At 44.1% G+C, this 25,201-nt stretch overlaps 2 protein-coding genes across 6 annotated transcripts; one reads left to right on the top strand and one right to left on the bottom strand.

The window, feature by feature from the left end:
• The first annotated feature begins 504 nt into the window (after positions 1 to 504).
• On the top strand, positions 505 to 14,415 carry LOC139556590 (armadillo-like helical domain-containing protein 4). Of its 4 annotated transcripts, none has more exons than XM_071370728.1 (8): positions 505 to 767; positions 5,951 to 7,155; positions 9,917 to 10,303; positions 10,682 to 10,837; positions 10,957 to 11,115; positions 11,334 to 11,365; positions 12,274 to 12,408; positions 12,698 to 14,415. In XM_071370728.1, the coding sequence occupies exons 2-8, from the start codon at positions 6,057 to 6,059 to the stop codon at positions 12,770 to 12,772; spliced, it is 2,043 nt and encodes a 680-aa protein (XP_071226829.1). In that variant the 5' UTR covers positions 505 to 767; positions 5,951 to 6,056; the 3' UTR covers positions 12,773 to 14,415. The 4 variants fall into 4 exon arrangements, with proteins under 4 accessions (XP_071226829.1, XP_071226825.1, XP_071226826.1 ...); XM_071370724.1 differs by having other exon boundaries at positions 506 to 767; positions 12,274 to 12,423; XM_071370725.1 differs by lacking the exon at positions 505 to 767 and adding an exon at positions 4,267 to 4,517 and having other exon boundaries at positions 12,274 to 12,423.
• Positions 14,416 to 17,038: 2,623 nt separating this feature from the next.
• Positions 17,039 to 23,205, bottom strand: LOC139556592 (N-alpha-acetyltransferase 30-like). Of its 2 annotated transcripts, XM_071370729.1 has the most exons (5): positions 22,134 to 23,203; positions 21,453 to 21,536; positions 20,395 to 20,518; positions 20,152 to 20,207; positions 17,039 to 18,617 (listed from the first exon to the last, which is right to left on the bottom strand). In XM_071370729.1, the coding sequence occupies exons 1-5, from the start codon at positions 22,986 to 22,988 to the stop codon at positions 18,480 to 18,482; spliced, it is 1,257 nt and encodes a 418-aa protein (XP_071226830.1). In that variant the 5' UTR covers positions 22,989 to 23,203; the 3' UTR covers positions 17,039 to 18,479. The 2 variants fall into 2 exon arrangements, with proteins under 2 accessions (XP_071226830.1, XP_071226831.1); XM_071370730.1 differs by lacking the exon at positions 21,453 to 21,536 and having other exon boundaries at positions 22,134 to 23,205.
• Positions 23,206 to 25,201: the final 1,996 nt, after the last annotated feature.

Raw genomic sequence — 25,201 nt, 5'->3', positions numbered from 1 at the left:
CTATAGTCACATCCAAACATTTATAAAAGGCAATTGTACAGCCCATATATGCACTGAGAATATGAACTATCTATAAAGAACTTGAAATTAATGGCATAGCCTATCCCTATACTGCCTAAAGTATCTAGAAATGAAAGGATGAAAAGAGAGACATTCTGTGTTTTTTTATTTGCCATGAAGTTATGCCTTGAGTGGAGAGATACACCATTTTTTTACAGATAAACTTTAATTAGGTAATTTCCTTACATTTGGCTATTGTTTAGATTTCACATTTATCTTCAAGGAATGTATTAATTGTAACGTTCTAAGAGACGCACAACATAGGATCCAAGTAGCTGTCCATTTAGCACCACCTCGAACAAAAACTAAATTTGAGGTTCTACTAATAGAATTTGGAGAAAAAATCCACCACTAAAACAATTGCCTGTTATTCAACTCTCTAAACGTGAAATATTACTGAACGTTCTTCATAAATCCTATCTCTCCACGCGCTCAATCACAGATCAAGATTGAGACACTGCCAGTTCAGCACCACAGTCGCGCGCATGCACACGCACTCCGAAGCATACATTGGTTGATGCTGATCAGTACAATAATAAAGACTAGGCTATTCCTTCAGCTTGCTTCCTGATCGATATTGGCAGCTTATTGATATGATATTGAAGCTGTTGTAATATACAACCCTTTGTTTAAAGGAAAGCCTGGGGGGGGGGACATACCGCCCTTTGCAATGAGGTAAACATCATTCCCGTCTACGACTCTGGCAGGTAAGGACCATGCATTATACTACGTGCATCCTAATCTGTCCTTAGACTTTTAATTTTACCTAACATATTTTAATTTATATATCTATTTTAAATATAAAAATGATCTGCAGTATTGCTAGAACAGTTGATATGATGAGAAGCACTCTCGCTACTGTAGCCTATGTTGCATAGTCACAAACGTACATATGAATACGCGGATTTGAATGCACTAGAAGACTACTAAAATCTCGGCATGGGATGTGTACGCTAAAGCTGATTGTGCCTGCGCCGCAGTGGCGTGGATCAGGATGATGATGTTTGTTTACCGGAGGTCTATTAAAATCCTCATAATTGGCTCATAACATGTATTCTGGGTGTCAAGCAGCAGGCTGCTCTCTTGACTCTTGTTGAGTGCATTAATTAACATTGATTAGCGACGGACAGCTTTGTGAGCAACACAGCAGGGGTCGGTGGTGTTTGGTAAGAGTTAGGTGTGTGTCTGTTTGTCTGTTTGTGTGTGTGTCAGGATTTGATTTTGATGTCGGTGAGATACCTGTCTGACACACGCAGCAATACAGGGAGGCTGAGGCAAGCAGGGTGTCTCCCAGGCAACCCAATGGGAACTAAAATCTAGAAAAATGTCCCTTGTAGATCATCGAAGTATGGTACCATTTAAACATTTTAGTGCGGTGTCCTATTCTCTTAATTACTTCACATTTGAACGTGTTCTTTCTGTTATTATAATGGTATTACAGTTTTTTCCCCCAATGGCTTTGGTGCAATTTTCACAAGTATGCTACCAGTCAAAAGTATGGACACCCATACTCATTCAAGGGTTTTTCTTTATTTGTACTATTTTCTACATTGTAGAATAATAGTGAAGACATCAAAACGATGAAATAACACATATGGAATCATGTAGTAACCAAAATGTAGTATTTTATATTTTTCAAAGTAGCCACCCTTTGCCTTGATGACAGCTTTGCACACTCAAAACAGGTAATCAAAAAGATAGTTGTTAAAAACTCAAAGCACATTTTGATCGGTTTTTCATCTAGACATACATGTTAAACATTGTAATACATGGTCATATAAAGTAGTTGCCTTTCACAATGCAATACTCACATCACTTTTCATATGATTGTCTTCTCATTTGTTAAAATACATTTTACTATTACTTAACCTGACTGCACTTAATTGATGATCACTTAACCATTTGGTAAACCAACAGATTTTGAGAACTACATAATGAAAATGTACATTAGGAACACCTGCTATTTCCATGACATAGACTGACCAGGTGAATCCAGGTGAGAGCTATGTACCCTTATTAATGGCACTTGTTAAATCCACTTCAATCAGTGTAGATGAAGGAGAGACAGGTTAATTAAAAACTGATTTTTAAGCCTTGAGACAATAGAGACATGGATTGTGTATGTGTGCCATTCAGAGAGTGAATGGGCAAGACAAAAGATTTAAGTGCCTTTGAACGGGGTTTGGTAGTAGGTGCCATGCGCACCTGTTTGTGTCAAGAACTGCAACGCTGCTGGGATTTTCTTTCTGAAGACACTGTAAGTGCAATACAATACGGTAAAATACAATGCATGATTACAATACAGGTGGAAGATGAATGATTGCCATCCCCATGAGTTTACCACCCTACTTCAGGTCATGGATGAGGCATGCAATCCAGATAACCGATGTGAAATGGCTAGCTAGTTAGCGGGGTGCGTGCTAATAGCGTTTCAATCGGTGACGTCACTCGCTCTGAGACCTTGACGTAGTTGTTCCCCTTGCTCTACAAGGCAGTTGTAGATGTGTGCAGAGGGTCCCTGGTTCGATGCCCAGTTAGGGGCGAGGAGAGGGACGGAAGCTATACTGTTATATTGGTGCCGTGACCCGGATCACTGGTTGCTGCGGAAAAGGAGGAAGTCAAAAGGGGGGTGAGTGTAACCGATGTGAAATGACAAAAATACATTTTACTATTACTTAATCTGACTGTACTGTAGCATATTACATTTGAAAAATATATCTTGCATTGTTTGCTATTGGATTAACTGGTTGTTAAAGCAACTGAAGATATCATTATGCTGTGTTTTGGTGATCATGGTATTTCAAAGTAAACATATATTTTGGATCAATGGTTATGTGGTGAATGACTACCTTCCAGTGCATGCATTATAACATTGGCTGAAATAGTACTCACACATAACTATTTAATGTTTCTAAAAGATTTCTTTATTCAGACGAAGGGTACTGCAATGGGATCCCCCATGGATCCTAACTATGCTAATTTGTATGTGGGTTACATGGAGAAACAGTTTATTTTCAATCCTCTCAAAAATGTTTTCTTGCCTAACATCATTATTTGGAAACGGTATATTGATGATATTTTTGTTCTATGGAGGGGTGATGCAAAACAGCTCCAGGCATTCCCTGCTTTTCTTAACTCCTGTTCTGAACATTTGAGATTTACTATGCAATCTGATACACGTCAAATTCGTTTTCTTGATCTTCTGATCTTGTGTGAAAATAATGTTCGATACACTGATCTCTACAGGAAACCTACTGATCGTAACAGTTTGTTGAGGGCTAATAGTTGTCACCCACTTCCCTTGAAAAATAGTTTGCCCTACAGCCAATTCTGTCGAATCAAAAGAATTTGCAAAAAAACAATCAGATTTTGACAGAAATATGGCTGAGACGCAAAGAAAGTTCAAGGAGAGGGGGTACAAAAATGATCAGATTAATATTGCCATTGAGAAAATTCAAAACCAAACGAGACATGACCTTTTTCAGGGGCAGTCTCGCAAAAAGACGCATTCTTGCATTCTAACTACCCGCTATTCAAAGAACTCTGAACAAATTAAGGGAATCGTTCACAAACATTGGCACATTCTAAAATCCGATGATAGTCTCGGTAATGTGTTTTCGGACCTTCCCTTGGTCGTATTTTCGCGGGGCAGAAATCTCAGAGACCAATTGGTACACTCTGATTTACCACCCCAAGATATTCCTGAACAACGTCTAATTGCGCCCCTACTGGATGGAAATTACAAGTGTAACGGCTGTGCTCAATGCAATGGCACTTATAAATGCAGATCCTTCAAACACCCACAAACAGGGAAATCGATCCCAATCAAAGGTGTTATTACGTGCACCACTAAGGCAGTTATTCATCTAATAACTTAAAAAGTACGTATCTCAGAGCATCGTAGCACCATTAGGTGCAAAAACTTGACTTACCCAGTTGCGGCTCACTTTTTGGAGGCAGGCCACTCGATTTTGTCTCTGCGTTATATTGGCATCGAACATATCACCCTCCCTAGGAGAGGGGGTGACCTTGATAATTTATTGTTAAAACGAGAGGCTGCCTGGATCTTTAACTTAAAGACCCTTGCTCCCTTCGGTCTCAACGTGGACTTTGATCTGAAGCCATTATTGTGACTTTGCCATTGTAATTGTTTGTAAGCTTGTGTAGTCTAAAATGAATCTATGATCGTATGCTATCCATTTGTTTTTTTGTATACTGCTCTTTGTATGCCATTTTAATATTTGAGAATTAACCAATGATATTAGGCCACTCTTGGCCATGATTACAGACACCTGTGTGTCTTTTGACACTATATAAACGAGTCATCCCGCAGTGTTTGTGATTATACCCTGATGAAGACAGCCTGGCTGTCGAAACGTTGGTAATTACATTTTTGCATCGTCTCTCCTTTTATTTTTAAGTTTTCTGCTCCGCTAGCCAGCACCTCGCCTAAATAGGTAAATAGGTGTGCGTTCTTTTTCTTCTAGATTATGTGGTGAATGATGTCTCCTAACAAAATGAATTGGAGTTTTGTACTAAGAGTATTGAAAATTCACCACATACTTGTGAAAATAGCACCAAAGCGACAAAGAAACAGTATCTATTTGTATGGTGCATTTGATATGAAAATGCACTCACTGTTATGTGAGGGTTAGGCCTATCTATCTAAACATATTAACCTGCTGTATTCGAACAGAGTCCAACTGAACAAGACTGAGTAGTTCTGGAGAGAAAACCTGCTATTAATAGTCATTTTAAAAGTGCAGGGGTTTGCTGTGTCAGGCTGTACTGAATGTGTGTGTGTGGAAAGGAATGGACTAGAAGCACAATAGCCAGAGGGATAGAAAACAGCAAGGGGTGGAGAGATAGTCCAAATGTTCCACAAAGCTGTTTAAGAAACTACCAGTCTGCAGCATCAAAGGAAAGGCTGACAGAAAAGCTCATATAATTCTCAGCCTCAATTACCTTAGGTTAGGCTTCAGCAATAAATGAGTGGTGAAATTCTCAAACAAATTCTCTATTCCTATAAGTGCAGTGTGCCTCGCGGTCGTAATTCGAACACCTTATTTTATTCACCTGGCTTCAATATCTACATGCTCCAGTTTAAACATTTTATTGTTGAATTTTACCCCCCTTTTCGTGGTATCCAATTGTTAGTAGTTACTATCTTGTCTCATGGCTACAACTCCCGTACGGGCTCGGGAGAGACGAAGGTCGAGAGCCATGCGTCCTCCAAAACACAACCCAACCAAGCCGCACTGCTTCTTAACACAGCACGCATCCAACCCGGAAGCCAGCCGCACCAATATGTCGGAGGAAACACCATGCACCTAGCGACCTGGTCAGCGTGCACTGCGCCCGGCCCGCCACAGGAGTCGCGAGTGCACGATGAGACAAGGATATCCCTACCGGCCAAACCCTCCCTAACCCGGACGACGCTAGGCCAATTGTGCATCGCCCCATGGACCTCCCGGTCGCGGCCGGCTGCGACAGAGCCTGGGCTCGAACCCAGAGTCTCTGGTGGCACAGCTAGCACTGCGATGCAGTGCCTTAGACCACTGCGCCACCCGGGAGGCCCTTCCAGTTTAGTTTAACCTTTATTTAACTAGGCAAGTAAGTTAAGAACAAATTCTTATTTACAATGACGGCCAACCCCGGCCAAAACCTAACCCGGACGATGCTGATGCCAATTGTGTGCCACCCTATAGGACTCCCAATCACGTCCAGTTGTGATACAGCCTGGAATCGAACCAGGGTCTGTAGTGACGCCTCTAGCAGTGAGATGCAGTGCCTTATAGCGCTGCGCCACATATTCACAGCAGTTCTAAGTCATTGCATTTATCAGGAGCTGAATATATCTCTTTGTTTTTAATCCCTTCTCGTTCCTAAGCTGAATCTCCAGACCATTTGGGTGTGACCTGCCCCTGTCGCCTGACCCCTCCCTTCTAGCCACTGAGACCCCTCTCTGCTTCTCCATGTTTACTTTGTGGTGAGAGATGGGAGAGATGCTCTTCTCTGTGACCCTCCGTCACCTCCTTCTGGCAGGGGTTTGTCTCTGCATCTACAGCACCCCAGTCCCGCCCCTCCATGACTACGCACCCTCCACACAGGACAGTGGCTGTGATGGACAAGCTGGAGAGCCAATGGAGGGAGAGCCCTGTTTAACACCAGCAACACCTGCCAGTGTCATATCAACAAGTGTCCAATCTGGGCCCTCTGATCCTGGCAGACTGTCCTATGGGATGGCAGAACACATGACTGGCAGCTGGACTGACCTATCAGAGAATGTAGGAGCAGTGGGAGGCACTGGCCCAGATGTGGACGGAAGCGAACCAGGGGGGATAGAGCCAGTGACGCAGGTAGGAAACAGGGACAGTCATGGACGAGGAGTGGCTGGGGCTGAGAGCCAGGGGAGGGAGGCTAAGACGGGGGCTGCCTCTGAGAGCTTGTTTGAGGGGAAGGAGACTCACAGACAGCCTGCAGAAGCTCCAGAACTCTACACAGACAAAGAGATGAGAGAAGGGCCTGAAGAGAAAACCATGGAGAATGTACCTAATACCACCACTGGGGCAATGTTAGCTTCCATAGGAGAGAAGCAGGGGATGACAGTGGCCATGAATACGTCTAGAGCTGTTTTACATGATGCCTCCGCAGCAGCCAGAGCCCCAGAGCCAGACAGCCAGTCAGGGACGCACCCAGCTGGGGAGAGGAGAGACCTCATCCTAGAAGAGAGGCCAGACCTCCATGGAGGAGAGGAGGGGGAACTCAGACAGAGCTTGACCGACGTCGGAGCTCCTCTTCTGGGCCAGGAGACAGAGACGACCAGACCAAGCTCCTTATCTCCCCAAAGCATCCTTAAACACTCACCTTTGACCTCCATCCCTCCGTCAGTATGGGGATCCAGAGGAGAAGCTTCATTGCTGCCCCCTAGTGGTCTAGAGGCCACCGGCTCTGCCACTCCGTGGCACCAAGATGGAGAGACAGCACCTGCTCTCTCAAACCCCTCCCTGGCCGACCTTGGACCGGCCCTGACAGGATCCTCCAGACAGGATGACCCTGACAGCCTCTGGACTGAACCACTGCAGCGAAATGAGGGTGAGTATGCATTATGCTATGTTCCAATTAGTACATACTGGATATTTTAAAGAGCCACTGGGGGCCACCTGGAGTTAATCTACTCTACAGTTGCACTTGATATTCTCTTTTGAGTTTTCACATTCCCACACAGACTTTCTCTGCCTCACAACAAGGTAAGGTGCTGCTCTGGCTGTTATTGTGTCACACCATAGAAATCCATTACATGGGTTCAGTGGCAGAGAACCGTATTTTCCTGCCTCTTTGCGTTTCGCGCCAGGTTTCATGAGGTTTCATTCAAAAGAGAAGGGGAAATGAAAGTGACATGTCTAGCAGCAGAGATCTCCTTTGATGATCAGGGTGACACGGGAGAGGCGTCCCTTTGGTTTTCCACGCTTCACTTTGAACCATAGCAGGCAGGGACCCAGGGAAGCAGTCTAATTATTTTCTATTTCTGACTGTGGAAATAAACCCACATGACTGCCAGCAGACAGCAGTGACAAGGACTGTAATACAAGTCTCTGGGGGATTCACTCAGCCTCCGTCTCTCTCTCTCTTCCTCACACAACATCCGTATTTATACCTTCCCTCTCTGTGCTCCTCCCTCACCCTCTTGCTCTATCCCTTTCTCTCTCTCTCCATCCCTCCCTCCCTCCCTCCCTCCCTCCCTCTGAGCGGAACAGTAAATACCTAGGCAGGGTCAGCCAGGCAGGTTATTACTGTGTGATGCAGTAGACTAGTGGATTAGAGGAGTCTGTCTGAGCCAATATGTACAGTGCATTCGGAAAGATTTCAGACCCCTCCCCTTTTCCACATTTTGTTACGTTACAGCCTTATTCTAGAATGGATAAAATAAAATAAATCTATACACAATACCCCATAATGACCAAGCGAAAACAGGTTTTTAGAAATGTTTGCAAATGTATCTTATTTTCATAAGTATTCAGACCCTTTGCTATGAGACTCGAAATTGAGCTCAGGTACAATGTTGAAAATAAAGAAAAACCCTGAATAAGGAGGTATATCCAAACTTGACTGGTACTGTAAGTATTCAGACTCTTTGCTATGAGACTCGAAGTTGAACTCAGGTGCATCCTGTTTCCATTGATGATCCTTGAGATGTTTCAACAACTTGATTGGAGTCCACCTGTGGTAAATTCAATTGATTGGACATGATTTTGAAAAGCACCCACCTGTCTATATAAGGTCCCACAGTTGACAGTGCATGTCAGAGCAAAAACCAAGCCATGAGGTCGAAGGAATTGTCCATAGAGGTCCGAGACAGGATTGTGTCAAGGCACAGATCTGGGTAAGAGTACCAAAACATTTCTGCAGTATTGAAGGTCCCCAAGAACACAATGGCATCCATCATTCTAAAATGGAAGAAGTTTAGAACCACCAAGACTCTTCCTAGAGCTGGCTGCCCGGCCAAGGAGAAGGGCCTTGGTCAGGGAGGTAACCAAGAACCCGATGGTCACTCTGACAGAGCTCCAGAATTCCTCTATGTAGATGGGAGAAGTTCCAGAAGAACAACCATCTCTGCAGCACGCCACCAATCAGGCCTTTATGGTAGATGTGACCAGCCGGAAGACACTCCTTAGTAAAGGCACATGACAGCGCGTGTGGAGTTGGCCAAAAGGCACCTAAAGGACTCTCAGACCATGAGAAACAAGATTCTCTGGTCTGATGAAACCAAGATTGAACTCTTTGGCCTGAATGCTAAGCGTCACGTCTGGAGGAAACCTGGCACCATCCTTATGGTGAAGCATTGTGGTGGCAAAATCATGATATGGAGATGTTTTTCAGCGGCAGGGACTGGGAGACTAGTCAGGATCGAGGGAAAGATAAACAGAGCAAAGTACAAAGAGATCCTTGATGAAAACCTGCTCCAGAGCGCTCAGGACCTCAGACTTGGACGAAGGTTCACCTTCCAACTGGACAACGACCCTAAGCATACAGCCAAGACAACGCAGGAGTGGCTTCGGGACAAGTCCTGAGTGGCCCAGCCACAGCTCAGACTTGAACCCGATCTAACATCTCTAGAGAGACCTGAAAATAGCTGTGCAGCGACACTCCCCATCCAACCTGACAGAGCTTGAGAGGATCTGGGAGAAACTCCCCAAATACAGGTGTGCCAAGCTTGTAGCGTCATACCCAAGAAGACTCAAGGCTGTAATCTCTGCCAAAGGTGCCTCAACAAAGTATTGAGTATAGGATCTGAATACTTATGTAAATGTGATATGTGTTTAGTTTAAGCAGCTTTTGCTTTGTCATTATGGGGTATTGTGTGTAGATTTATTTATTTTTAATCCATTTTAGAACAAGGCTGTAATGTAACAAAATGTGGAAAAAGTCAAGGGGTCTGAATACATTCCGAATGCACTGTACATGCCGGAAAGAGATGCAGAAAGAAACATTTAGATTGAACCTTCATCAGCTCTATAGAAAAGTAGGTGAGTAAATCAAAAGTTACTGTATAAGAATAACCTGTCCCAGAAAGCTGCACTGATCATGAATACCATATGGTGGATTCTATCCATGGTTATGATATGTGATTTATGCATTTTTATTTTATTCTGTCAGAGCAGTTAGAATGTAGTTGAGAACTGGAATCAGAGTTGTGGGCCAAAACTGATCTACTATCACCAGTACACATTCCACAATGTTTCTAGCCACAAGCTGATCTCTTGCAGTCACTAAACCAGTAGGAATTGCCTATGGACAATCAGTGAGTCCTGACCCAACATCTTTTGGTGTATGTGTGTGTGTATTTTACTAACAGCCATGGATGCCAGTGCCCCTCCCTTGCAGGACGCGGCCACAGAGGGCACGATGTCCTCGGAGGACCTCCCCCTCATCTTCGAGCCCTTTGATGTCACACCCGAAGGGGCGGGGGTAGCAGCGGCCACTCTCTCGCCTGACAACTCACAGCCGTCTGTCGCCATGGTTACCACGGGGATGCTGCTGTCAGAGGCGGATCTCAACCAGGTGGTCACTGCGGATACAGATGACACAGGGCCATCCCGTGTCCCGTCCCCAGTGCTACCAGATTGGACGTCGCCATGGCAGACATCCGGGGCTGAGATCTCTGAGCCCATCAGCCCCTCTGGTTCACCCATAGACCCGCCCCCTTCAGAGGCAGAACAGCTAGTACACCAGTCTGACACAGGTGAGACTTCATTCTTCCACACTCTTCCATTCGTCCGCTTCATCTTTTCACCATATTGCTTACAGTCATCCGATCTGTTCAGATCTAGAAGTTTCTAGAATAGTGTCTAAAGCAGGGATAGGCAACTAGATTCAGCCACGGGACGATTTTTGTTAGGGTGAATGGCCAGAAAATAATGATAATTTTACACAGCAAATTGACCACAGTTAAGCCCAAAAATAGATTGTATTTGAATATAAAAATAATTTCACAACTTCATTACATTGAGACATGATCACGTCTCTTCTTTTTTTTTTTTTTTTTTACAAAAGTGATAGGTGTTTATGTTAGACTTCACTATATCTACTATAATGATCCCGCTGTGATGGTTATATTTAGATGGCGGTGAGACCATACAGAACCCAGAGGAAACCCCGCCAACATCCGAACCCAATCCTATAAGCACCACCTCCCAGCAGAGCACCATGACAATGGTCACCAAGACAACCAAACTGCCTGCAGCCAAATCAGGTCTGGAGGAACTGGAGTCTGAAGGTAGGAGTCACAGTAATACACACACATAATACACAAATGTACACATTGTTTTCACAGTGTAAGGATGAAAGTTCAAATTTACAGGAAGTTGCATTGGTTGTTTTCCTTCCTTCCTGTAGAGGAGCCAGAGGAGGATGAGGAGGATGAGAACACGGAGGAGTCAGAGGAAGAGGACAGCGAAGAGGACCTGAATGAGACCCCCATCCCAGCCCCCACCCGACCTCCCTACAGCCTCATCCCCCCACCCCCTGTCTGGGTGCAGCGCAATCAGGGCCTGAGTGAGAGGATACTCAAAAAACACACACACATGCGTTCATGCACATGTAAAACTGACTTTGGCTCTGTGGTCGATCAAATATGAGGTCAATATTTTCAATTAGGAAAGAAGTGTAATTGAAATAGTGGGTAAAAATCCATTGTGTAAGTATAATTGAACTGGTGGGTAAAAATCCCTTGTGTGGATTCAATGTGCTTCAAAGCCACTCTTCTTTTTCAGTGCGTAGATGGGTGGAACTGATCAGAGAAAAGGTAAGACTGCCCCCTAATGGTATTTTTTAAATTAGGATCACTATTAGCTAATGCTAAAGGAGCAGCTACTCTTCCTGGGGGCCACACAAAACGACATAATACATAACATTTATAGACAAGTACAGCACATAACTATAGTACATACTGTACACTGAAAATAAGAATAGTCTGCCTCATACATTTATGCCTTAGCATTCCATGCATCATTCACTCATAACAGCAATAATGACGCCATTCATTTTCCCATATATTGCAATCCTTTGCTCAACTATTACAAGTGCTTTGTCTAAACAGGTTCTGATATCCTAATCTCACAGCTCCTTGAATCCTGATTTCCTAATCTCACAGCTTCCTTGAATCCTGATATCCTAATCTCAGAGCACTAGTTGTTCTGTAAACACCAGAGAGAATTTCACAACATCAGGAACCATCCGTGTCCTTGGTTCTTCCATTTGACATCAATACTATGCCTCGTGTGATTCGTAGATGCCTCTGAATGCAAGTGCAACACACGAAAACCAAAACGCAATAACCGCGTGCTCATTAATTCCTGCTCAATTCCTCTGGCATGAACAGAGCCACATATCGTATGGAGTTGCACCTACAGTACAGTAAATTTCACCCCTGCTATGTTCCTCTGACGTGGACGTAGCAACCTTGACTCGTATGGAGTTGCACCGCATTCAGCTAAATTCCCCTGATGGAACCGTACTTACCTCCATTATAAAATAAAGGCTAGAACGTGTGATCCTTCAGACCGTTTGGCTACTTAGTTTAGTTAGTCAGAAAAACATGTAATAGATCTACTGAAAGAGTTGTCTCTAGGACACTACTCTTTGTCTAGTCTGTCTCTCCTGTGTGTGGCCCCTCTTTCACCCATGCCCCAACCATGTCCCCTCTCCCTCCAGGCAGGGTATGTGTCTGGGATGTTGGCCCCGGTGGGCATTGGCATCGCAGGGGCCCTGCTTATCGTTGGGGCCCTCTACAGCATCAGGATGATCCACCGTAAGAGGAACAGCTTCAAACACCAGCGCAGGAGGAAGGTCAGACACACTGAGGTTAATAGGAATACGGTTACTAGCGCTACGCTATTAAATAAGGATCCACAAATCAGCTTACGGTAGAAATTGGCATTAACAGTCTAAAGTGGCTTCCTTACCTCATCTCCTCACCTTCATCTGCACTGATTGGAGTTTCTTTCACATCAGTGCAGATGAGGAAAGGAGACGGAGAGGAAGAGACTTTGGACTTATTGAGCTGTATACAACCTTTACCACCATGTAATGAAAGTCCTGACTTTTGGGTTTTGCCATCTGTCCGTTTCATCTCTAGCAACCCAGGGAGCCAAGCAGCAACGGGCAGGACCAAGCCATGCTATTGGCTGACAGCTCCGAGGACGAGTTCTGATCCCTCCCACAGCCCTGTGCATCACATCTCCATGACTACCACATCGCCAATCACTATGGGCTGCCTGGCTATGAGACAATGGGGGAAGTGGGAGTACTACTGACAGACTGATGGGTTTTTGACATGTAAAACATGGTCGAATGTTTGCACACCTACGTAGTTACAGGTGCACAGAGGGAAAATTATAGAACATTTTAAGAGACTCCAGGCTATTGACATTCTTGTATGATCCACGTGTTGATCGCAAACCAGTTTGAGATCCTTTTTAAACACACACTGCATAAAGGGATGTCAGTGTGCTGATGCCTCTTCTTTCTTTAAACGACTGGCTCTGTAATTAAGACGCACCTACATGGCATACAATAGGCTCTCAGTTTATAAACTTAGCAGGGTTACATTTCAATAGTCTAAAGTGGCTTCCTCTCCTTGTCTCCTTTCCTACATTTAGGAAGCCATTTTAGGAAGGAAGCCACTTCAGACTATAGAGATCCACTTACTGGAGTAAGATTGCCACATACTATATTGTTCATAGCACATCATAGACACTGAAAAAAAAAAAAAAAAAACATAAGCTCTCGGCACCAGTTTCATTAAGTAAATATGTATTGAAAATACTGACAGCGGTTCTTTGATTCAACCTTGTCGATTGTTGAAGGCCTGTCATCATCCTACTTTGAAAGCATGCAGCAGGAACCAGCTCTGTGTGTGTACAGTATACTGATATTTTTCCTCTTGTTGCTCCTCCTGACAATGTTAGGTTTTTCCTCCAGTGCATGGCAAGCAACCTTTTTCATAACCGTATATACAAGGCTAATACTTAATAATCTCTATATCATTTCCCATTTAATAGTCCATTACTCTACAGAAAGCCCAAGTCATTTCATCCACATCCATGCTGATGGATTTGTAAAGGGAGACCACTTGTATTTTTCACTCAGCTTCTGTCCTGTACTGTTGTTTCTCCAAACAGTGTAGCAATAGAATGTTCTTAATTTGCACTGGTACCTGAAAGGACAGCAGGTTGACGTTTGTCATGAATCTTGCCCTTGAGGCAGAACGGAGCCATTTCCGCTAGATGGGCCAGCTTCAAAGTCAAAATTGGCTATTGTAAAAATGTATGAAAACAAAATGTAGCTTTAGATTTAAGGTTAGGCATTAGGGTTAGCAGTGTGGTTAAGGTTAGGTTAAAAATCTGATTTTAGGACTTTGTGGCTGTGCCAGCTAGTGACCACTCTGTAAAGCTGCCTCAAGAACAAGATTCATGACGAAAAGAGCCTATCAGCCCCTCTGATGCTTTCCACTATAGCGTTGATGCCATTGGGATCCAAATTCATCTCTTCATTTAGTTCTATGGTTGATGCATCTAAACTGTCTGCCTTTAAGCACTAAATATCACAAAGGTGTTTTCAAAAATCAAATTCAATGTATTTAAGTAACCTTGCATTGTTATAGTAGTCACTCATTTCAAGTCTGTGAAATGTGTCATTTCGTGTGACCGTCTCCTGGTAGGTTGCTTGAGATAAGCCTGTGAATATGCAATAATACAGTATCATATGGGTTCTGTGAAATTGTCAACATTTTGGTCTTTCTTTCTATAGATATCAAATGTGAAGTATTTACCAATAAAGCTCTCTGTTTGGGAAGGGCTCCTTATTTTGTTATGATTGCTGAACATCTTTTAACGCTGAAAATTCAGTTGGAAGACAAAAATGCCTCATGAAAGAATTACATGATACATAATAAAACATTGCATTGTTTTACAATGTTTAAAATGTTCTGTTTGCATGCTACGGAAGAAAGAGAACCATCAGAGAACCAAAAGTCAACCATGACAATCCACCTTACAGCATTAAAAAAATCAAATAATTTATTTCTGTTTTCTTTTTCCACATTAAATAAAAAGATATCGGACACTTTCAGAAATAAAAAAAGAGGCGACAGTGGAAGAGGGAACAGAACTCTTAAATGCAAAAAATAAAAAAAACGTCTCTTCCATTAGCACATCTTACAGATCGGAGGGGGCCAGGGCTGGTCATCCCAAAAAAAACAAATGTAGACCCCCTTTAGCTGGTCCTGCGGGGGGACAGTGTGTGGGGTGCCTAGAATATATGCCCACTGAGCTAAGGTCAGTTTGCATCCCCCGTCCCTAATAGTGAAGGTTAGGATTTGGAAAGGGTAAGCTGATCCTAGATAGGTGTGCCTAAAGAGAAATTCTAGCAAGAGGAGCAGCTCAACTCCAGTCCTACGTGGCCTATCTTATCAACAGGCCAGTTGCTGCGGATATAAACAGAGTGGAACATCCAATAAAAAGCTTGACAACTCTCGCTCTCATCCAATGAGATGGGAGAGGAGTGGGTGGGCTCTGGGATGAAGGGTAGCTAGGCAACCGGTGGGACGGTGGTTCTCCAGGACCAGTTAAGGGGCCTTTGTGAAATCAACATGATTTCTCTGGAGTGAAAACCATTTATTGATTTCATATGAAGCCATAAGGGATGGGAAGGTATCAGCTAGTCTGGAAGCGTCCGTTTCTTCTTTAGACCACTCCTTTGTCGAAACAGACCAGAGCATTAGATGTACATTAAATAGATATATCAAGGACTATAGAAATGACCAATGACAGACTGCCGAGGAAGCCCTTCAACTGGAGTTCATTCAATGAGGTGCAACATTCAGAACGTTGCAGCTAGAAATGTAATGAATAGAGCAGACACAATTCCCAGTTCTACAAGACCGAGAATCAGATTGGTTCTAGACAAAACATTTATATGAGCCTTCTGTAAAAGGGCACCCTCCTGAACAGACCTCTGGTGTTGATGGTCAAAGCGGAGCGGTCTGGTCTATCACGGAATGCTAGAATGCCCACGGTTCCTACTGGCACTGCCAGGGGTTAACAATGTTAAAATGTAGGGGTGAAATAAAAAGACCCATTCCGTGAGAATGAGGAGCGAGGGTCAGACCAAATTAAAAAGACCCATTTCATTTGAAAATAGGACAGGAGCGAGCCTCACACCTCTAGAATAAAACAGGATCAGAGTGATGTCAGAAAGAGTCACGATTCTACACAGGGAGCCAAATGGAGTGCCATGGGAACAGTTCGAAGCAGTTTCGCTATGGAACAGTTAACCTAGCTCCCATCTGTGCTTCTCGACCTCTAATGATGTCATCGCTGTCCAATATACACCTCTGGATCGGTCAAAATAAATGAGCAGAGAAAAAGAAACAGAAAACCCAGTCAATCAAATCCCTCAAAAAACACAATTCACAAAAAGTTGCTCTCAAATGTCAAATCAATAGAGAACCAACACTCGTATATAAATCTGCAATTAAAAATGAAAAAAAAAATCTGATCCGTAATTTGTAACACACACAAGCTGACGTGTGGGTGGTTAGTCCGTCGGTTTACATCCTTTCTTACTTCCCATTCTGCAATCGTAGCCAGTTGAATAGCAGACCGGCCCATTTCGACAAAGACCTCGGGTAACAGTTCCTAACTGTTCGCATGTTTTTATACCAGATGTAAAAAAGCAGATGCAAACACTGAGCAAACCAGGCCCAAAATGACTTGTGTATGTCAACGTATACCATAGAACACATCATGGGTAGATACCAGATAGCTGCTCCCTCTTGGCCTTTGTGACAGCAATCCCAGCTCAGCGGTACAGAGCAGTAGTGTCTCTGCTAGGACATGATTCAGCTCTTCAGTTCCTACTGCGGCTCAGTACTAGCGCCCGGGGTCCGTGTCTTCACTATACTGTAGAGGACTTAAATGGGAATGGGCGAAGTGGGAGTCTGAACAGAACCCATTCCACACCAATCTGTCAAAACACACGTACCTCTTTCACACGCACATGCTCACTGCAGCAATAGCCAAACAAAGTGCATCTGACCTTTGTTCATTTACTCTGGGAAGAAAAAAACAATGTATATATATTTTTTTCATTTAAAAAAAAAAAAAGCAGCCACAAATGCATATTTTCTTTGCCATAATTCGAGTGGATAGGAAACGCCTGGTGCGTTAGTCTTTCCCAGGAGGACAGTGGAGATCTAAAATGTTACTGGGGAGTGATCTGCATCAGAGTCTGGTCCCTGGGAAGTGCACACAAGGCTTGGACACAAAGGGAAAGTGAGCGGGTGTAAGAGTGTATAGTAAGGAGTCTAAACAAACTCAGCAAATTGCTGATAGGAAAACTGCTAACAATACTTCTGCCCTCTTTTACCAGAGGTGAACCAAAGATGAGCATACTCAAAACACACAGCGAAGCCAACAGGAGTCTAACATTTTTAATATTACTATTCCAGCCTGACACTTTGCCATGCTGAAACAGGACTCTAGTGCTCTGGATGGGGTTCATTCAGACAGACAACTGTGACGAAGATTGATTGAAAGACAGAGTGGTACTTGGATCGAGTCTACAAGTTAGGAGGAATCTGAATGAACAAACTGCAATAATGGAATAGTTTCCCCTCCCACACCTAAAACGACTCCTTTGTCAATAACTATTTTGAATTTAAACTGAATTGTCTCCTTCTAAAGGTTATTCAGAAGTGTTCGTGGCTGGAAGTGCATTTGGTGGAAATTTGCTTTGATCTGCAAAAAGACCCAATCTCAAAACCGCCCCTCCTCCACTAAGCACTTCATATATTTCTAAAATGATTGGATAGGAATGACTAAAATGGTTATAGCTCCACCTTGCCCTCTGATAGGCCAGGAAGAATTTGCACCATACTGCTTACACCTATCCAGTCCTTTCAGATCTACACGTGCCTAGGAGTTAGGACTATGGTTCTGTTCGGAACTGGGCAATGCTCAGTGTTATCCAACACACACTCATCCCGCCACTTGTGTTAAAATGAATGCATGCATATCTTTACAGGCTCCAGCTCTTTGTCTGGGGGTGAAAACTGAACAGCAAGCAAAGCCATCGGCGTGATCATCTCACACCGTAGGGGGCAACAAAAACACAGACAGGGGGAGAAACACACACCAACACACATAACTCAGGATTCCCACCAAGCACTACACAACTTCACAAAACACTCACACCCAGTCACACCAACCACATCCCTTACACGTGCATACAAGAAATAGCCTGAACACTCACTTTTCCAAATCCACTAGGCAAAAATCACACACACACACTATAGCTTTTCCAACCCCCTGTTGACTCATGAGATTAAAAAAAGAAACACAAAAAAAACTTTCTTGAGTCTGCCCCCCCCACTTCCTTATTTTCATCCTCCGTTTATTCTTTTTTTTCCACTTCTTCTTCTTCCCTGCATTCTGGTAGATGACTCAACGTGATGAGTTGCCCTCCGGGGGTTTGTGGGTACTGACTTGACCTCATGCCTCACACACTGCTCCGTTGAGGGGGGTCAAAGTTTAGAGGCTAAAGGTCATCAGACCACATCACACATCCCTCCCCCCTCTCACAGGGTCCTACAGCTAAGGCGGCAGGTGTCTCGTCATAAAAACATTTGGTGGGATTTCTGTCTGTCTGTCCTTTCAGTGCAGCCTTGACCAAAGAGCCAGTATCCAAGATGTCGAGGATCAAAAAAGGAGGGGTGTATGTCTGATGGGGTAGTGTGCGTGTGCCTATGTGTATGCATATGTATGTGAATATGCGTGCATGTGCATAAGGGTGTATGTGTGTGACTGAGACTGTGGAGTTGGTTCAGTAAGAGGGCAGCACCTGTCATCCTCCTCTCTCTAGCGGAGCCAGAGTTTGAGCCTCAGCGCATCCACACCGTTCAGGTAATATCTGAAGAGCCGCTTGTCTCGGACGAAACCCAGGTTCTCATACAGCTTCAGAGCTGACTTGTTAGTGATCTCAGTCTCAAGAACCACCTGAGAGAAGGAAATAGAGCTTGTCAGAGCTGAAGCAATACAAGCAGTGTTTGGATCATTTTTCTTTGTTTGTTTTTGTCATAAGAGAAACAACATTAACCATAAAAAAAATGTTTTGTGTGAATTTTATAAGAAAGAGGTGCACAAGTTATTTTTCTATTCTATTCATTGCATTCACTAGAGCTGTTGAGCATTTTTTTTCTCTCGATACTTGAGTCCCATCTTGTCTGGATATACAATATCAGGTTAAATATATACTATATATATACTGTAAACTCTCCTTCCAGACTCATATTAAACATCTCCAATCCAAAATCAAATCAAGAATCGGCTTTCTATTTCGCAACAAAGCCTCCTTCACTCACGCCGCCAAACTTACCCTAGTAAAACTGACTATCCTACCGATCCTCGACTTCGGTGATGTCATCTACAAAATAGCTTCCAATACTCTACTCGGCAAACTAGATGCAGTTTATCATAGTGCCATCTGTTTTGTTACTAAAACACCTTATACCACCCACCACTGCGACCTGTATGCTCTAGTCGGTTGGCCCTCGCTACATATTCGTCGCCAGACCCACTGGCTCCAGGTCATCTATAAGTCCATGCTAGGTAAAGCTCCGCCTTATCTCAGTTCACGATAACAACACCCACCCGTAGCACGCGCTCCAGCAGGTATATCTCACTGATCATCCCAAAAGCCAACACCTCAATTGGCCGCCTTTCCTTCCAGTTCTCTGCTGCTTGTGACTGGAACGAATTGCAAAAATCGCTGAAGTTGGAGACTTTTATTTCCCTCACCAACTTTAAACATCTGCTATCTGAGCAGCTAACCGATCGCTGCAGCTGTACATAGTCCATCTGTAAACAGCCCACCCAATTTACCTACCTCATCCCCTTACTGTTTTTATTTATTTACTTTTCTGCTCTTTTGCACACCAGTATCTCTACTTGCACATGATCATCTGATGATTTATCACTCCAGTGTTAATCTGCTAAATTGTAATTATTCGCTCCTGTGGCCTATTTATTGCCTACCTCCTCAAGCCTTTTGCACACAATGTATATAGACTCATTTTCCCCCCCTACTGTGTTATTGACTTGTTTATTGTTTACTCCATGTGTAACTCTGTGTTGTTGTCTGTTCACACTGCTATGCTTTATCTTGGCCAGGTCGCAGTTGTAAATGAGAACTTGTTCTGAACTAGCCTACCTGGTTAAATAAAGGTGAAATAAAAAAATGGGTAATCTAGTATTTCTACATACATTTTTGGACTTTAAAATGAACGCATAGCTATAGTCAATGATTATTGAAGAATAACTTATAAATGCCTAATAAGCTTAGATAAACTCCCCCATCACTCAGCTGTTCACGAAAAAAGTGGCAGGTGACCGCTTTGTGGTGGTTTGAATCCAAGTGTGTGCCTTTAATCCATCAGCATCAGTGCAGTCAGGGCCACTAACTGAGTGAAGGACCCAGATGGACAACAGGGCCTTGGGACATCACCATTACAACCAGTACCACTCTTCTTACCTCATCACAGTCCCCCTCTACCATGGCATAGATGGCCTTCTTCACTAGGTTAGTACCTGAAAAAACATAGACAATTACTTCAGTGGGATTGCACATGTAGAAGTTTGCAGAGAGAAAATTGAATTGATAAAGCACTTTGAGATATAAAAAAAATGTTTTAAAGTATTATTGCGAAAATGACTGTTATTAATAAGATGTGATCGGTTGTCAGGAGAAAACGACAAAGAGTGCGCCCGTTCTCACCAATGCTTTTCCTCCGGTGTTTGGAGTCCACAGCCAGCATGGCGATGTAGCCACGACGAAACATCTTCTTGTGCATGTCCAGCTTGCACACAATGCCCCCCACGCACTCCTGCTCCACCATGGCCTGGAAATTAACAAACATGTTTGTGCTGTGTCTAACCTAAAGTTTTTAAAGCTTTCTTTTGACCCAACAAAACCTATGCTTCTAGCCAATAAGCATCCAGAACACATCTACCCTGACCTCTAGGTTTGATTACACTGCACATGGCACTTCCTCCTTCCTAGAGTTCACTGACGGCAGTAGACTGAGAAATCATGCTGAATATAAATGAGCATGGTTTACAATGATGACAATGGCTAATTCCTCTATGGAGAGGGAGACAGATCAACAACACATTTCTGAATTTGTGGACCTAAAATGCTTTCGAATTATCCAAGAGTTCAACTCAAAACACCAAATGAAAACACATTAAACAAGACTAGAAAAGTGAATTACTTGAAAGAGACATGAAACAAGTGTTTCACAGTCAGAAAGCATCGGAGGCTCCAACACTATTTATAAGGAGTCCCAAGGCTGTCAAATGGGATTTGTGTGTGTGTACATACGTGCCACATCATGTTCAACTGTAGCTGTGTGACACACCTTGAGATTATTAAATATAGTGCACGTTTACACTAGAAGTCGCACCCGAACCAACCCTAGGCCTAACCCACCAGCCCTTTTAGTCCAACCTAAAAACAAACTCAAGTTTCACTGTCAGATAACACACCAAGGAGAAAGGACTACTCTTCTCAGTTAGCCTATATGACACTTGTCTGGATCCACCTAAAGAGAAGCCTACAACTTACCTGGAACTTTAGGAATGTCGAATGAGCAGGATTAGATTACAGACCGACAGGATAATAACACAATAGAAGCAGACGTAGTAACAATAGGCCTACATCAGAACTGTGCTATGGGACACTACTGGCCTGTTTATTTAGCTAATGTTGCCCAACCACACCTAAGTCAAGTCATGAAGGTGTTTTACTATAGATCAGGTGAATTCAACTCTTACCCTACGAGGTCCGGAGCCTGCTGGCTTTCTGTTCAACCTGATAATGATTTGCACACACCTGGTGTCGCAGGTCTTAATCAGTTCCTGATTAGAAGGGAACAATGAAAAAAATGCAGTGGTCCAGAGTTGAGTTTGAGGGCTATAAATAGTGTCATGTCAGCAGCATACCACCCTGCATACCACTGCTGGCTTGCCTCTGAAGCGAAGCAGGGTTGGTCCCTGGATGGGAGACACGATGCTACTGGAAGTGATGTTGGAGGGCCAGCAGGGGGCACTCTTCCCTCTGGTCTAAGGAGATCCCAATGCCCACCGGGCAGTGAAGGGGACATTGCCCTGCGAAGGGTGCAGTCTTTCTGATGGGACGTTAAACAGGTGTCCTGACTCTCTGTGGTAAAAATAATTCCCATGGCACTTATCTTAAGAGTAGGGCTCTTAAACCCTGTGTCATGGCTAAATTCCCAACCTGGCCCCATTCCTAATTGCCATATATCACTCCTCACCTCTCCACCTGATGTATGGTGAGCGTTCACACACAAAAGTGGTCACAGTGCATTACTCAGGTGGTTGCTGCACATTGGTGGTGGATGAGGTGAGTTTCCCCTTACTACATAAAGCGCTTTGAGTACCTTAGTTGCTAGAAAAGTGCTGTATAAATCCAATAACTGATGATGTCATACTCACCAGAAAGCAGAGCTGCGGCCAGTTGTGGATGAAGTACCTATAGGTATAAATGGAATAGGGCTCAGATAAGTCCTTGGTGATCAACCTCATGATTCCTGGCATCTGTAACTCGGATTCGTAGCGGACATAATGAATCCCCTGGCTCTCTTCCTCTCCTCGGCAAGGCGAACAGTTCAAATCCAGCCTCGCTAGTTCTGACACCGGCGGCTGGTATGAGGCGTCGGGTTCACTCTCTACTCCAGCCCGGGGCTCACCGGGGCCTTCGCAGTCTAGGGACTGCTGGCTCGGTGGACGAGGGGCTTCCGTGGGGTCGCATTCCCCTTTCCTAACGTTACCACCGGGGCTGTCTCCCGTTACAGGGTGGCTTTGGATAGCCTCAGTTCTTGTGATAGTCAGCATACCGTTCATGCTATTGTTGTTCAAGTGAGGGTGGCTGCCTTTCGAACACGGACTGTGGTCCTCATGTTGGCAGCAATGGTCGCTATTGTTTTTGTCGCTCGGGTCGTCTCCAAAACTGCTGTTGTCACAGTACTCCGTGGACGTTCTCAGATTTGTGGGTCGATTTTCCGACAGACTGACCAAGCCGTTCATTTTCTGTTCTTGCAGGGCTTGCGTTTTGAGGTGTAGCGCAGCCGGGTTAGCATGGGATAGCATGTTTTTCTGTTTTTTCTGACTTGACCGTTTGTCCTCGCTGACCTGCTGCTCCTGTCTTGCCCCAGAGGCTACAGAGCCCTCCCGACCGCAGCCGGACTGCTCCCCTTGCCCATGTTCGACACTCCCATCCCCGGGGAAGGGAATAATTTCAGCCGGGGATGCTGGCAATGCGCTGCTAGGCCCAGTCGGCACTGCAGCCATCCCACTTCATCAAGGGGGCGATACACGTTTAAAAAAAAACGCTAAATAAAGTTTCATCTACAAGGTGAAAGGGTTTATAAACGAAGCTCACTTCCCTTATGCGATAATTGTGCAAATAATTGTGCAAATCCGAATTTCTGTTTTACTTCCGACGCCTATCTTTGCTTTCTCCTCGGTTTCACCGCTGCCGGAAAGTACTGTCGCAGTAAATGCCATTGCAGCTGAAAGAGGGTGGTGCTTTACGACAGTCATGGGAATCATAACGGTTAGTGCTATCTGGGATCCCTGGGGCGTTCATGCCCTGAACCCTGACCTTAACCATAACCGTAAACTTAACCATTTTAAATGTCAACTTTAATGGGGTAACGTCAGAAGACAGTGCTGCCTCAGATAGCAGATGGTGGAAACGGAGGTTTTGTTTGAAACTGCTAGAGAATCTGAAAAGATTTGGCATAGGTCCTCAGATCCTCAAAACGTTCTACAGCTGCACCATCGAGAGCATCCGTGACCGGTTGCATCACTGCCTGGTATGGCAACTGCTCGGGCCTCCGACTGCAAGGCACTACAGAGAGTAGTGCGTATGGCCCAGTACATCACTGGGGCGAAGCTTCCTGCTATCCAGGACCTCTATACCAGGTGGTGTCAGAAGGCCCTAAAAATTGTCAAAGACTCCAGCCACCATTGTCATAGACTGTTCTCTCTGCTACCACATGGCAAGCGGTACCTGAGTGCCAAGCCTAGGACCAAAAGGCTTCTTAACAGCTTCTACCCCCAAGCCATAAGACTCCTGAACAGCTAATCAAATGGCTACCCAGACTATTTGCATTGTCCCCCCACCCCCTCTTTTATACTGCTGCTACTATCTGGTTATTATCTATGCATAGTCACTTTAACTCTACCTACATGTACATATTACCGGATTTACCTCGACTAACCTGTGCCCCTGCACATTGACTCTGTACAGGTCTCGCCTGTATATAGCCTCGCTACTGTTATTTTACTGCTGCTCTTTAATTATTTTTTAGTTGTATTTTTACTTATCTATTTTTTACTTAACACTTTTTTAACCTGCATTGTTGGTTTAAGGGCTTGTAAGTAAGCATTTCACTGTAAAGGTCTACACCTGTTGTACTCGGCGCATGTGACAAATACAATGTGATTTGATTTGAAGCTAATAGTACAGAAAGTGAGAATAAGTGGGTTACAGTGGCGAATAAAAAGGGAAACAAGAGAAGTAAAGCTGTGGCGGAAAACAGGAAACCACTAGACCTCATTTTTAGTCAGAGTGAGGATTTCGGATCAATGCTACTTGGGAAATCTGTTTAAGGTCTCGAGGAAAATCTGGAATGTGTTGGAAGAAAGTGTGGAGTCGGTGAGAGTCACAAAAAGTGATCTAATTATGTTTTTTGTGTGTCTACGGAGCAGAAGAAGCGTGTTTTAAGACTCAAAAAGATATCGGAGTATAAATGTTTCCTGTGTGGATTTTCGTAGCAGGGCGCCTATCAAGGGGGTTATTTATTGGGTGGCGCAAGAAATAAAGGCAGAGGACATAACTGAAGACATTGATGGAGTGGTTGGTGCACGTCGACTGACCTGTATGGTGGATGGAAAAAAATAAATGAACTTCATCCATGCTACTGTTCTTTGATAAAGTCTCCCATTTTCATATAAAGTTAGAATTCATCAGATACGCTTTAAGAGCTTTTGTGCGCAAGCCCCTTAAGTGTCATAAATGTAAAATATTTGGTCATGTGTCACATGTGTGCAGAAGGGAAATCATATGCCAGATTAAGTGAAATGCTGCAACTGTAACGGATGTGAAATGGCTAGCTAGTTAGCGGGTACGCGCTAGTAGCATTTCAATCAGTTACGTCACTTGCTCTGAAACCAATATGTAGTGTTGCCCCTTGCTCTGCAAGGGCCGTGGCTTTTGTGGAGCGATGGGTAACGATGCTTCGTGGGCGACCGTTGTTGATGTGTGCAGAAGGTCCCTGGTTCGCGCCCGGGTCGGGGCGAGGGGACGGTTTAAAGTTATACTGTTACATTGATGCTGTTGACCCGGATCACTGGTTGCTGCGGAAAAGGAGGAGGTTGAAAGGGGGGTGAGTGTAACGGATGTGAAATGGCTAGCTAGTTAGCGGGTACGCGCTAGTAGCATTTCAATCAGTTACGTCACTTGCTCTGAAACCAATATGTAGTGTTGCCCCTTGCTC

Source organism: Salvelinus alpinus, chromosome 27, assembly GCF_045679555.1.
Source record: "Salvelinus alpinus chromosome 27, SLU_Salpinus.1, whole genome shotgun sequence".
In the NCBI taxonomy this organism is placed as follows: domain Eukaryota; kingdom Metazoa; phylum Chordata; class Actinopteri; order Salmoniformes; family Salmonidae; genus Salvelinus; species Salvelinus alpinus.
The sequence above is the reverse complement of the archived record's forward strand: the minus strand, read 5'-3'. Positions and strand labels throughout refer to the sequence as shown.

Excerpts from the sequence above, each read along its gene's own strand:
- LOC139556590 (XM_071370724.1), top strand. The coding sequence starts at position 6,057 with ATGGGAGAGATGCTCTTCTCTGTGACCCTCCGTCACCTCCTTCTGGCA. Across the intron at positions 7,156-9,916 it reads ACCACTGCAGCGAAATGAGG|CCATGGATGCCAGTGCCCCT; the intron begins GTGAGTATGCAT and ends TTTTACTAACAG. Across the intron at positions 12,424-12,697 it reads GGAAGGTCAGACACACTGAG|CAACCCAGGGAGCCAAGCAG; the intron begins GTTAATAGGAAT and ends TTTCATCTCTAG.
- LOC139556592 (XM_071370729.1), bottom strand. The coding sequence starts at position 22,988 with ATGGCTGCAGTGCCGACTGGGCCTAGCAGCGCATTGCCAGCATCCCCG. Across the intron at positions 20,208-20,394 it reads ACACCGGAGGAAAAGCATTG|GTACTAACCTAGTGAAGAAG; the intron begins GTGAGAACGGGC and ends ATGTTTTTTCAG. Across the intron at positions 18,618-20,151 it reads TAGAGGGGGACTGTGATGAG|GTGGTTCTTGAGACTGAGAT; the intron begins GTAAGAAGAGTG and ends TCCTTCTCTCAG.